General features: G+C 44.6%; 1 protein-coding gene across 1 annotated transcript in view; it reads left to right on the top strand.

The window, feature by feature from the left end:
- LOC120050652 (V-set and transmembrane domain-containing protein 2A-like) overlaps nt 1-11,398 on the top strand; it is a 54,287-nt gene extending 42,889 nt beyond the window's left edge. Inside the window, exon 5 of the mRNA XM_038997232.1 lies at nt 11,349-11,398. Coding sequence (XP_038853160.1) covers nt 11,349-11,398 — 50 coding nt within the window. The remainder of the gene's footprint in view (nt 1-11,348) is intronic.
- The last annotated feature ends 1,256 nt before the right edge of the window (nt 11,399-12,654 follow it).

Here is a 12,654-nt window from a genome sequence, read left to right as displayed (position 1 = left end):
GTTCTCCCAAACAAATACGTTCAATTAATCCCGGACGAGCCCCCACTTGTCACGAACCGGCTCAGAGCCCGTAACAAAAGGGAGACCACGTGGAGATAAGGAGTAACAAAATATATTTATTAAATAACGAAACTAGGTATAATATACAATGGTGTGTGTAATCAGTAATCAGTAGTGTAAGTGAATGTTTTGCATGCATGAATGTGATAATGCAGGGTGTTGAAAGATGCTAAAACAAACAACCAAAAAGCACCATGAAACATAACCGAATCTATCAAGGTGTCTGCATGGAGAGAGTTCCCTCCATGAATGGGGAAGTGGTGTATTTATCCTGGGAGAGTGGGCCCAGGTGTTTCCCATGTAGCTGACGACCCTCCCAACTCCGCCCACCGGCATCCTAATAAGGAAACAAGAGCAGAGAGAGAGAAAACGGTAGACAGAGTGGGAGGGTCGTCACAATTTTTAAAACCAAAAGCTTACCTTGACTTTGAAGAGTTCCAGTGTTGGCTAGTCATAGCCAACGAGCTAACATAGCATCCCTCTCTGATTGAGCCAGGTGTTTCAATAGGCTAAACTAGCGAGCTGCATTCGCTAGCTAAGTGAAAGTGAAAAAAATACAACTAAATATAGCTAGCGCTCTCTCTCTCTTGCTTCTCCTTTATTTTTAAAGAAATGTATTTGTTAAAAACTGTTCAACTATTGTCTTTCTCTCTCTTTGAGTCAACTACTCACCACATTTTATGCACTAGCTAACTGTAGCTTCAGTACTAGATTAATTTTCTGATCCTTTGATTGGGTGGACAACATATCAGTTGATTGGTCTGATAGGTAGAAAGACGTCCTTCTGAAGTTGTCATAATTACTGTGTAAGTCTATGGAAGGGGGTGAGAACCATGAGCCTCCTAGGATTTGTATTAAGGTCAATGTACCCAGAGGAGGATGGAAACTAGCTGTCCTCTGGCTACACCATGGTGCTAACCTACAAAGTGCTGTTGAGGCTACTGTAGACCTTCAATGCAAAACAGTGTTTTTAAATCAATTATTTGTTGACATGTAAATATATTTAGTATAGTTTTATCTAAAAAGGTTTACTTTAAAAAAAAATCACTGAGAAGGATGGTCCTCCCCTTCCTCCTCTGAGGAGCCTCCACTGACGTGATCATTCCACATGTAGGTCCAATGGGTCTGTCTATTCCATATTGGGATGATATGGCAAAAGGAATTTCATATCTTCTTACACTAAAAGAAGACACGTAGGACCGAAGCCTATCTTGAGAAGTGCAGGTAAACTTTCAATACATTTTCTATTGACAACAGTGCATGGATGCATGTGGAACTTGCATGCTATACTGTATGCAATGATTGGGCTCAATTCAGAATTGAACTGAAATTGACTCATAAATTCAAATTCAATTGTTGAATTTGAAGTGAAGTAGTAAGAAGTATACATAATTGCAATTCAAATTCGAATGAATGGAAATATAATTGAATTCAGTGAAATTCAATGAATTCAAATACTTGTATTCTATAGGAGGTTTAGTCCATACAAATACACATGCATACCATATATTATTGAAAAATTGATTTTCAGGACAAACTTAAAAATAATAATCAAGGGAAACAAAACATGTATGGGAATATTCTAAATGATTATTTTTCATTAATCACTTAAATTGTGTTCAATGGGAAAAATAGTACATTTCCAAGAATGCAATAGAAAAAGAAGCCCAAAAAATAAAATTGTTGTCGAAATATAATTGGCTAATCTAAGCACTAAGGTTAAAAGAGTATATGAACATTGTTTCCAGAGAAAAGTTATACAGTGAACAAAAATATAAAACGCAATAATTTCAAAGATTTTACTGAGTTGCAGTTCATATGAGGAAATAGGTGAATTGAAATAAATTCATTAAGCCCCAATCTACGGATTTCACATCACTGGGAATACAGATATGCATCTGTTGGACACAGATATCTTTTTAAAAAGTAGCGATGTGGATCAGAAGTCCAGTCAGTATCTGGTTTGACAATCATTTTGGCCTGTGTAATGTTGTCCCACTCTTCAATGGCTGTGCGAAGTTGCTGGATATTTGTGTGAACTGGAGCACGCTGTTGTACACGTAGATCTAGAGGATCCCAAACATGCTCAATTGGTGACATGTCTGGTGAGTATGCAGGCCATGGAAGAACTGGGACATTTTCAACTTCCAGGAATTGTCCAGGAAGAGATTCTTGCGACATTATCTGCATTATCATGCTAAAACATGAGGTGATTGCGGCGGATGAATGGCACGACAATGGGCCTTAGGATCTCGTTACAGTATCTCTGTGCATTCAAATTGACATCGATAAAATGCAATTGTGTTCGTTGTCCGTAGCTTATACCTGCCCATACCATAACGCCACCGCCACCATGGGGCACTCTGGTTGACATTCCTGCAGTCAGCATGCCAATTGCACGTTCTCTCAAAACTTCCGACATCTGTGGCATTGTGTTGTGTGACAAAACCGCACATTTTAGAGTGGCCTTTTATTGTGCACCTGTGTAATGATCATTCTGTTTAATCAGCTTCTTGATATGCCACACCTGTCAGGTGGATGGATTATCTTGGCAAAGGAGAAATGCTCAATAACAGGGCATTTATGTTACATGTTGCGTTTATATTTTTGTTCATTATATATTCTTTGGTATCTGGAAGTATGACCTGTCAGATGAAATGAAACTCATATTCTATGACTAAGTGGAATTTCTTTGAATTTCAAACTCAAATTCAAATTCTACATCCTGTAGGGTGTGGCCAAATTCAATTCAAATTTCAACTCATGAGTTAATTCCAAAATTCTGAGTTGAGCCCAACCCTAGTATGCATGCTTTTCATAGGTTAGGATTTACTACCAAACAGGGTAAGCAATGAGACTGAAACAGATAAGGGTTGTTGGGTAGTGCAAAGCAGCATCCACTAACAATCCCCTTGTGGCATGTTGAGAGAGTAACAAGGCATACATGTAACTCACTACTGCCCTGCCCTTTGGCCCCATGACTTGGGGTCATTGAAGAAAAGGAGAGAAATGTAAACAAGACGTCTCACTCAAAAACATTGTGAAGTAATACAATGCAATCCAATGACATTGTCCTCTTCCAACCCTGTTTTTATCTATCTTTTTTCCGTCTTTCTCTGTCACGCCCTGACCGTAGAGAGCTTTTTATGTCTCTATTTTGGTTTGGTCAGGGTGTGATTTGGGTGGGCATTCTATGTTCTTTTTTCTATGTTTTGTATTTCTTTGTTTTGGCCGGGTATGGTTCTCAATCAGGGACAGTTGACTATCGTTGTCTCTGATTGGGAACCATACTTAGGTAGCATTTTCCCACCTGTGTTTTGTGGGTAGTTATTTTCTGTTTTGTGTTTCTGCACCTGACAGGACTGTTTAGGTTTCGTTCATTCTCTTTATTATTTTTGTTTAAGTGTTCAATTTCAATAAAAAGCATGAACACTTACCACGCTGCGCTTTGGTCCGATTATTCCTCATCCTCATCCGACGACAAGACCCATTACATTCTCTCTCTTTCTGTAACGGCTGTCCTCGCTGACAGAAGGAGAGAACCAAAACGCAGAGTGGTTAGTGTTCATTATTTAATGAAAGTAAAACAGAACACTTCAAGATACAAAACAACAAACGTAACCAAACCGAAAACAGTCCCGTGTGGCACGAACACTGACACGTGATACAAACACCCACAAAAACACACGTGAAACCACGGCTGCCTAAGTATGATTCTCAATCAGGGACAACGATTGACAGCTGCCTCTGATTGAGAATCATACCAGGCCGAACACACAAAACCCCAACATAGAAAACAACACATAGACAACCCACCCAACTCACGCCCCGACCATACTAAATAAATACAAAACAAGAGAAAACAGGTCAGGAACGTGACATAACCCCCCCCTCAAGGTGCGAACTCCGGGCGCACCCCCTAAAACTCTAGGGGAGGGTCTGGGTGGGCGTCTGTCCGCGGTGGCGGCTCTGGCGCGGGACGTGGACCCCACCTTAACAATGACTTTGTCCCCCTCTTTACTCGCCCCCGTGGCCTCCTCCTAACAACCACCCTCCATGTCAATCCCACTATACCAAAGGGCAGCACCGGACTGAGGGGCAGCACCGGACTGAGGGGCAGCACCGGACTGAGGGGCAGATCCTGGCTGGCGGGCGGCTCTGGCGGATCCTGGCTGGCTGGCGGATCCTGGCTGGCTGGCTCTGGCGGATCCTGGCTGGCCGGCTCTGGCGGATCCTGGCTGGCCGGCTCTGGCGGATCCTGGCTGGCCGGCTCTGGCGGATCCTGGCTGGCTGACGGCACTGGCGGATCCTGGCTGGCTGACGGCACTGGCGGATCCTGGCTGGCTGACGGCACTGGCGGATCCTGGCTGGCTGACGGCACTGGCGGATCCTGGCTGGCTGACAGCACTGGCTGCTCCTGGCTGGCGGACGGCACTGGCTGCTCCTGGCTGGCGGACGGCACTGGCTGCTCCTGGCTGGCGGACGGCACTGGCTGCTCCTGTCTGGCGGACGGCACTGGCTGCTCCTGTCTGGCGGACGGCACTGGCTGCTCCTGTCTGGCGGACGGCTCTGACGGCTCGGGACAGATGGGCAGCTCCGACGGCTCGGGACAGACGGGCAGCTCCGACGGCTCGGGACAGACGGGCAGCTCCGACGGCTCGGGACAGACGGACAGCTCCGACGGCTCGGGACAGACGGACAGCTCCGACGGCTCGGGACAGACGGACAGCTCCGACGGCTCGGGACAGACGGACAGCTCCGACGGCTCGGGACAGACGGACAGCTCTGACGGCTCGGGACAGACGGACAGCTCTGACAGCGCTGGGCAGGCAGGCAGCTCAGACAGCGCTGGGCAGGCAGGCAGCTCAGACAGCGCTGGGCAGGCAGGCAGCTCAGACAGCGCTGGGCAGGCAGGCAGCTCAGACAGCGCTGGGCAGGCAGACAGTTCAGACAGCGCTGGGCAGGCAGACAGCTCTGACGGCTCGGGACAGACGGGCAGCTCTGACGGCTCGGGACAGACGGGCAGCTCCGACGGCTCGGGACAGACGGGCAGCTCCGACGGCTCGGGACAGACGGGCAGCTCCGACGGCTCGGGACAGACGGACAGCTCCGACGGCTCGGGACAGACGGACAGCTCCGACGGCTCGGGACAGACGGACAGCTCCGACGGCTCGGGACAGACGGACAGCTCCGACGGCTCGGGACAGACGGACAGCTCTGACGGCTCGGGACAGACGGACAGCTCTGACGGCGCTGGGCAGGCAGGCAGCTCAGACAGCGCTGGGCAGGCAGGCAGCTCAGACAGCGCTGGGCAGGCAGGCAGCTCAGACAGCGCTGGGCAGGCAGGCAGCTCAGACAGCGCTGGGCAGGCAGACAGTTCAGACAGCGCTGGGCAGGCAGACAGTTCAGACAGCGCTGGGCAGGCAGACAGTTCAGACAGCGCTGGGCAGGCAGACAGTTCAGACAGCGCTGGGCAGGCAGACAGTTCAGACAGCGCTGGGCAGGCAGGCAGCTCAGACACTGGCTGTGCTGGAGAGGAGGAAGGCTCTGACAGCGCTGGACAGGTGGGAGCAACTGGAGAGAGAAAACAGAGAGACAGCCTGGTGCGGGGGGCTGCCACCGGAGGACTGGTACGTGGAGATGGCACCGGAATTACCGGACCGTGAAGGAGGATACGCGCTCTTGAGCACCGAGCCTGCCCAACCTTACCAGGTTGAATGGTCCCCGTAGCCCTGCCAGTGCGGCGAGGTGGAATAGCCCGCACTGGGCTATGTTGGCGAACCGGGGACACCATTTGTAAGGCTGGTGCCATGTACTCCGGCCCGAGGAGACGCACTGGAGACCAGATGCGTTGGGCCGGCTTCATGACACCCGGCTCGATGCCCAACCTAGCCCTACCAGTGCGGCGAGGTGGAATAGCCCGCACTGGGCTAAGCACGCGTACTGGGGACACCGTGCGCTTTACCGCATAACACGGTGTCTGACCAGTACGACGCCCTCTCACTCCACGGTAAGCACGGGGAGTTGGCTCAGGTATCCTACCCGGCTTTGCCACACTCCGCGTGTGCCCCCGCCCCCCCCCCCCCCCCCCCCCCCCCCAAGAAATGTTTGGGTCTGACTCTCGGGCTTCCGTGCTAGCCGCGTACCTTCATACCGCCGGTTCCTCTCTCCGGTTGCCTCTGCTCTCCTCGCTGCCTCCAGCTGTTCCCATGGGAGGCGATCCTTTCCAGCCAGGATCTCCTCCCATGTGTAGCAACCCTTGCCGTCCAAGACGTCTTCCCATGTCCATTCCTGTGTCTGTCTCTGCTGCTGTCGCTGCCCTTTTCCACTCCGCTTGGTCCTTTGGTGGTGGGTGTTTCTGTAACGGCTGTCCTCGCTGACAGAAGGAGAGGACCAAAACGCAGAGTGGTTAGTGTTCATTATTTAATGAAAGTAAACAGAACACTTCAAGATACAAAACAACAAACGTAACCAAACCGAAAACAGTCCCGTGTGGCACGAACACTGACCCGTGAAACCCCGGCTGCCTAAGTATGATTCTCAATCAGGGACAACGATTGACAGCTGCCTCTGATTGAGAATCATACCAGGCCGAACACACAAAACCCCAACATAGAAAACAACACATAGACAACCCACCCAACTCACGCCCTGACCATACTAAATAAATACAAAACAAGAGAAAACAGGTCAGGAACGTGACACTTTCTCACATGCATGTGCCGCACACAGAGAGAAAGATACCTGCATTATTTATTTGTTTTATTAAATGCAATCAATTGATTGTAGCATTGGTGTGTGGCTCTTTAATGGCACTTGCAGAAATTATTATCTTTAATAAAGGTTCTTTAACCTTGTGTGATTGTTTTATTCTATATGAGGCTCGGGGGGAGGAAAACGTGTTCAAATGTATCAGTCGATGCTAAGCAACCCTTGCAGGTTCAGGATGTAAGAACCCTCAGGCTTTAGAGGGAAAGCGTATTGCCATATCTACTGAAAGAACAGTGAGAAGGCTTAGAGCAATACAAACCATAGAACACACAGTAACCATGTGAATGATCCTTCTGTACATAATGGGTTAGATAAACAATAAAGGATATCACACTATTTAATATGAGTGTCAGATGCAAAGGGTAGGTGGGTAGGGAATTATATTGCCTTGAGTGGGTGTATAATATTTAATAGAGCCAAGAAAATAGTGTATATGACAGTGGATCTGTTGGCCTGCTTTGTTCAACTATGGAATGAGGGGTAACTATTTAACTGCTTTGAGCTAATGTCAATAAACACATTAGTTCCAATTCATTTTGAAGCCGACAAAACCAGAAGCAAAACTATCATACAGTTCAAAATGTTTAGTACATGACAGCAAAATGACTTGTTCTGTTCGCCTAATGCAGCAAAAGGAACTATCGCCCAGTGAAACCAGAGGCAAGTAATATGGAGTTACCTTTGAGCACAACTGCATTCAAATCATCCCAGGCCCCCCATGGGGGCGAAACAACCACACACCAGAGGATGTGAGAGTGACAGGCTACAGTCAAATTAATTCAAGTTGTTTTTAGGGCATCTTAGTCCCTGGTATGAATCAGTGGCATGAATGCACAATGGTAAAATGTGTAAGCCTGACTGCACATACTGTACAATGACTTGAAAGTCATTATTGTGCTACAGGGCTCTGAAAAGGTTATCTAGAATCTTCAACTTTGCAATGCAATTTTGTGTGATGAAAAAACACAGCACCATTTCTTCTTTCCTCTCAATCCCAATCCTCAATAGAAACGGATTCCACGTTAGCATCGATATTTAGTGATTCAATCTGGTAAAATATGTCAAATCCATTGAAGACATAATTATAGGTTACAGTAAATGATCAATGCTGCAAGTGGATTCATTTTGATCCTGTCATAAGGCATGGAGTACTTCACTGTAACTTAATAAAATGATTCTGCACGTTGCCTAGACATAATTAGGGGATTATTTATTGGTTATGCAGAAAATGTATGAATGGCAAAGCTCCTTGTCAGTCTCACATACTGTATGGCCTAGTCTCCTCTTTTGATCATTCATTTATTTTAAAGATATGATAGCTGACGCTAAGGACTTTTCATTGTATTCTGCAGAATCTTCCTAGCCCTGCATTGCAATAGATGTCATGTGCCAAGACAGGGGACAGCCCAAGTAATATAAGCCGAGAGGGAGAGTAATATATTGTAGGCGGTTCAATCACGTCCTTCTGCAGGGCTAAGTTATAACCTGCATTATGAAGCCATTTAGCCCAGGCCTCCTCGTTGGTTAACTTTAAGGATGAGTCAAGCTTTAATATACAGCACATCAAGCTATCGACTGCAGAAAGTGAGCAATGTGCAAATCACTAAAAGGAAATGGGTACCCTCTGAGCGTAATTATAGAAGGACAGTTATTGACATTGGCATAGTCACAATGCAATGACTATGTAATAATTGTATGACCCAATAGCTGATTATCATTGACGTTTTTACTTTTGTATTTGCTGGCAAAATACGGCAAGGCAAATTTTACCTCAGGTGTATGATTTTAGAAATGCAATCAAATGTACCTAATCCTTAATGAATATTAATGCTAATCATGAAAACACATCTACAATTGACAAATTAATTGTAAAAAACACTCTTAAATTTAGATTAAAATAATAACCCCCCAAACTCTTTTAATCTTCTAAAATGGTGTAGCCAGTAACACATACATTAACAGTAACACCATTAACCTAAGATATGGTAAGACTTGTTTCTCGGCATTGACAGTGTCCAAGGGAGACAAGACTGTGTAACCAAAAAAATGACTGACTCAGAATTTGGCTTCAGGGATATCGTCTAATTAACATTTTAATGAACATAAAATATTGTTAACTCTAGGCCATTTTCAGAACCTCATTTCAGACAGACTCATTACAGCAGTGTTAGCTCGTCTCAATTGGCCCAAAAAGAGCTGCAGTAAAGATGTCATCTTCCTGGTCTGTGATAACTACAGTCCAATTCATTGACATTGCCATTAAGAGGGCAACAACAATAACAATTACAATGCTGCAGTAGAAGCAATCACGGGTGAAAAGTGTACGGCTCATCTCCAGGTAATGTGCATACCATATCAATACTAGCTAAGACCATTCTTGCTGGTGATTCTTGGTGTATTGCTGGAAATACAGCTCAGAGTGCCCAGACAGACTAATGACAGCTAACCAGAATATTTACCAGATCCTCAAAACGCAGACAGCAATCAAGAGGACACAGAAAACCAGAGGTAATGTAGTTGACTAAGTATAGACACAGAATGCAACAGGGACCCATTCATATGGTTTAAGGTTACTGACATCATTGTTAGTTATCAAGTCTGGACACTGCTACAGTATATTGAATTCAAGGCTGTTTATATGTAGTATTCACAATAGCATCTGGGAGTTGGAAATTATCCTTTTAAGACATAGGACTTCCTTTTAAATGAATGCTATTGGTGCAATTATTTGTTTTGAGGCCATGGCAGAGAAATCTATAGAGGAAATACGTACTTGCAAGTGAAAGTCGGTGGTATTGATTTTGAATCTAAAGTACAGTGCTTTACGGCAGACCAGCTCTTCAAGATGCATCACTGGTCATTGAGGAATGGCCGTGGAGCTCATTTGAGCAAAACAATTGTTTTGCCAGCAACCAACTATACACAAAATTCAATAAGTTGTTTGTATTTGTTGGGCTAGGGAAACTATTCAGAATATCCACAGCAATGGTTTAGAATACATGTTGCTACACAATGATATTTGCAAGTCACTGGGGGTAGCAGTAGTGTTTGTTTTTACGAGAATAAATAAGTTGCTGGTGATTCAAATCTCACAGTAGAGCATCGTAAATACAGGATTCAAACTCATAAAAGTAACCTGCCAAACTTTTTGTATGAGGGAGATTCTGAGAGAGGCTGACATCTTACTTGACTAGAGATCAAAGGAATGGCAGACAACATATGTCACTCCTCCTCCTAAACTCTGTCAGACAAAACAGCTTTCAGTTTACCCTCTTCTAATCTACCTGAAAATCACATGCTTGATGATACTGTACATGAGAGCATTCTAGATGAAATGATTGACCTCTGCTTTGCCCAATAGTTAAAGCCATTAGTATATAAAAAAAGAAAGATAGAAAAAAGTGTGTTTCTTTGCAGCCATTTTGTCTGAAGAAGTTTTGGAGAACTGACACCCTATTAGGAGAAGGACAAAGGACAGGGTATGTCCAAAAATGGAGACCGCATATTTGACCCATCATAGATTTTACAGTGTTTCTGTATTAATCCAATACTCCAACTTGGCAAACATTTTATGACATCTGCACAACATAGACAGCGCAGAGCAAAGCACAACTTTCCTAATGAACATGTGTACCAGGAAAAGGGGAAGTGTGGGGAAAGTTGAGGATAATGTATTATTCTGCATTAATGAAGGACAATACTCGGCTAATTAGACTCGGAGGCAACCGTTGCTGCTTTATGTATTTCCGTCTGTTTATGATTGAGTTCATCAGAGCTCGAGCTACTTCTTATGTTCTGATGGTGTTTGAGAAAGTAGAGGAAGGACTGTATGGTAGAATAGCAAATCAGCTGAGGAAAGGGGAAAAAGGAGTACACTCTAGGTTGCAAGATGTTTTTTCCACCTCTTTAAATCAAACCAGGATATGCAGTACTATGTTGGAGAGTGAGAGTGCAGAAATATGCAACTTTGATCAGGATAGGCTCGGACAGGTGTTTAGCCATGTAATTAGGTGGTATATGAATTCATAAATATGCTAAGTTTGTTTTGGTTTTTGCACATTTGATAATGTGATGATTCACCCTTCTACAGTGAATACCGTAGTACAGAACAACACATTAGTTGGCTGCTCAAGTACCTAATCAATGTACTTTAAATAAACTTTATTCCTATAGCATACTTGATGTTACTGAGCATTAGGGAAACAAATAAAGTCTACCATTCTGTTCCTTGTCTTCTTCTTTTTAAGTGTTAAATCATTAATAACTTTAGGCTCAATGGGCGGTTTAAACAAGTTTACAAGATATTACATTAACTTAGATAAATAAAGACACAAATTAAATTACTTCACAGTTTGAACAAAACAATTTCCATATTGCACGGTTGAAAAATGAGCCATTGACTGAAAGTGTTGCCATTTTCAATGAGGGTAATTATACTGAGAACAAACCGCTGTGCAACAGATGAGCTATTTGTTTTAATGCTCTCCTTATTTCTCCCTACTGCTGTGTCTCTTCAGCCATGTGTCGTCGTCTGAGCAATCACACCCCTGAGGATTTCAGCCACTAAAAGAGGGCACTTGCATAATAAAATGGGCCCTCTCCTGACCCACAAAAAGAGCTCATCGCCCACTCATACTGTGAAAATGCTATAATCCAGACAATATGATTTGTTTGTGAAAATAATGGCAAAATATAACATTTCCCTCATTCCCAAGACATTCGGTATATGCCATGTTCTGAAAATAGTGCAGCCCAAATCCGGGCGAGGTGTCTGCCTAATAATTGTCCCAAGTCATTGATCTTGAGTAGGCACAAGTCAAGTATTGGGGTATGTTGCGTGGCTACTGCACTTCGATTTTGTAGTTTAGCAGATGGTCGGGGGGCTGGAACATAATTACAAATAATTTGTAGACTGCAAATTGACTTTAAGAAGCCTAAACACATATAATATTTGACTGAAACATAATCATTAGAAACCTTGCTTACGTTTGTATACGATCACACACACACTACATGACCAAAAGTATATGCTCATCTGCTCGTCGAACATTTCATTCCAAAATCATTCGTATTAATATGGAGTTGGTCCCCCCTTTGGCGGTATAACAGCCTCTACTCTTCTGGGAAGGCTTTCCACTAGATGTTGTAACATTGCTGCGGGAACTTGCTTCGATTCAGCTACAAGAGCATTAGTGAGGTCGGGCACTGATGTTGGGCGATTAGGCCTGACTCGCAGTCGGTGTTCCAATTCATCCCAAAGGTGTTCGATGGGGTTGAGATCAGGGCTCTGTGCAGGCCAGTCAATTTCTTCTACACCGATCTCAATTAACCATTTCTGTATGGACCTCAAATCAAATCGTTTTTTGTATTTGTCACATGCCCCGAATACAACAGGTGTAGACCTTACAGTGAAATGCTTACTTACAAGCCCTTAACCAACAATGCTTTAAGAAGTTAAGAAAAATAATAATCATGTGTGAAGTAAAAAATAGAAAATAAAAGTAACAAATAATTAAACAGCAGCAGCAAAATAACAAGCAAGGCTAAATACATGGGGTACCGGTACAGAGTCAATGTGCGGGGGCACCGGTTAGTCGAGATAATTGAGGTAGTATGTATATGGAGTTAGAGTGACGATGCATAGATTATAAACAGGGAGTAGCAGCAGCGCTAAAGAGGGGTCTGGGTAGCCCTTCGATTAGCTGTTCAGGAGTTTTATGGCTCGGGGGTAGAAGCTGTTTAGAAGCCTTTTGGACCTCGACTTGGTGCTCTGGTACCGCTTGCCGTGCGGTAGCAGAGAGACCAGTCTATGACTATGGGTGG

The sequence above is a fragment of the Salvelinus namaycush genome, chromosome 7 (genome assembly GCF_016432855.1).
Source record: "Salvelinus namaycush isolate Seneca chromosome 7, SaNama_1.0, whole genome shotgun sequence".
NCBI lineage: Eukaryota > Metazoa > Chordata > Actinopteri > Salmoniformes > Salmonidae > Salvelinus > Salvelinus namaycush.
Note: the sequence above shows the minus strand (reverse complement) of the source record. Positions and strands in the feature narration are given on the sequence as shown.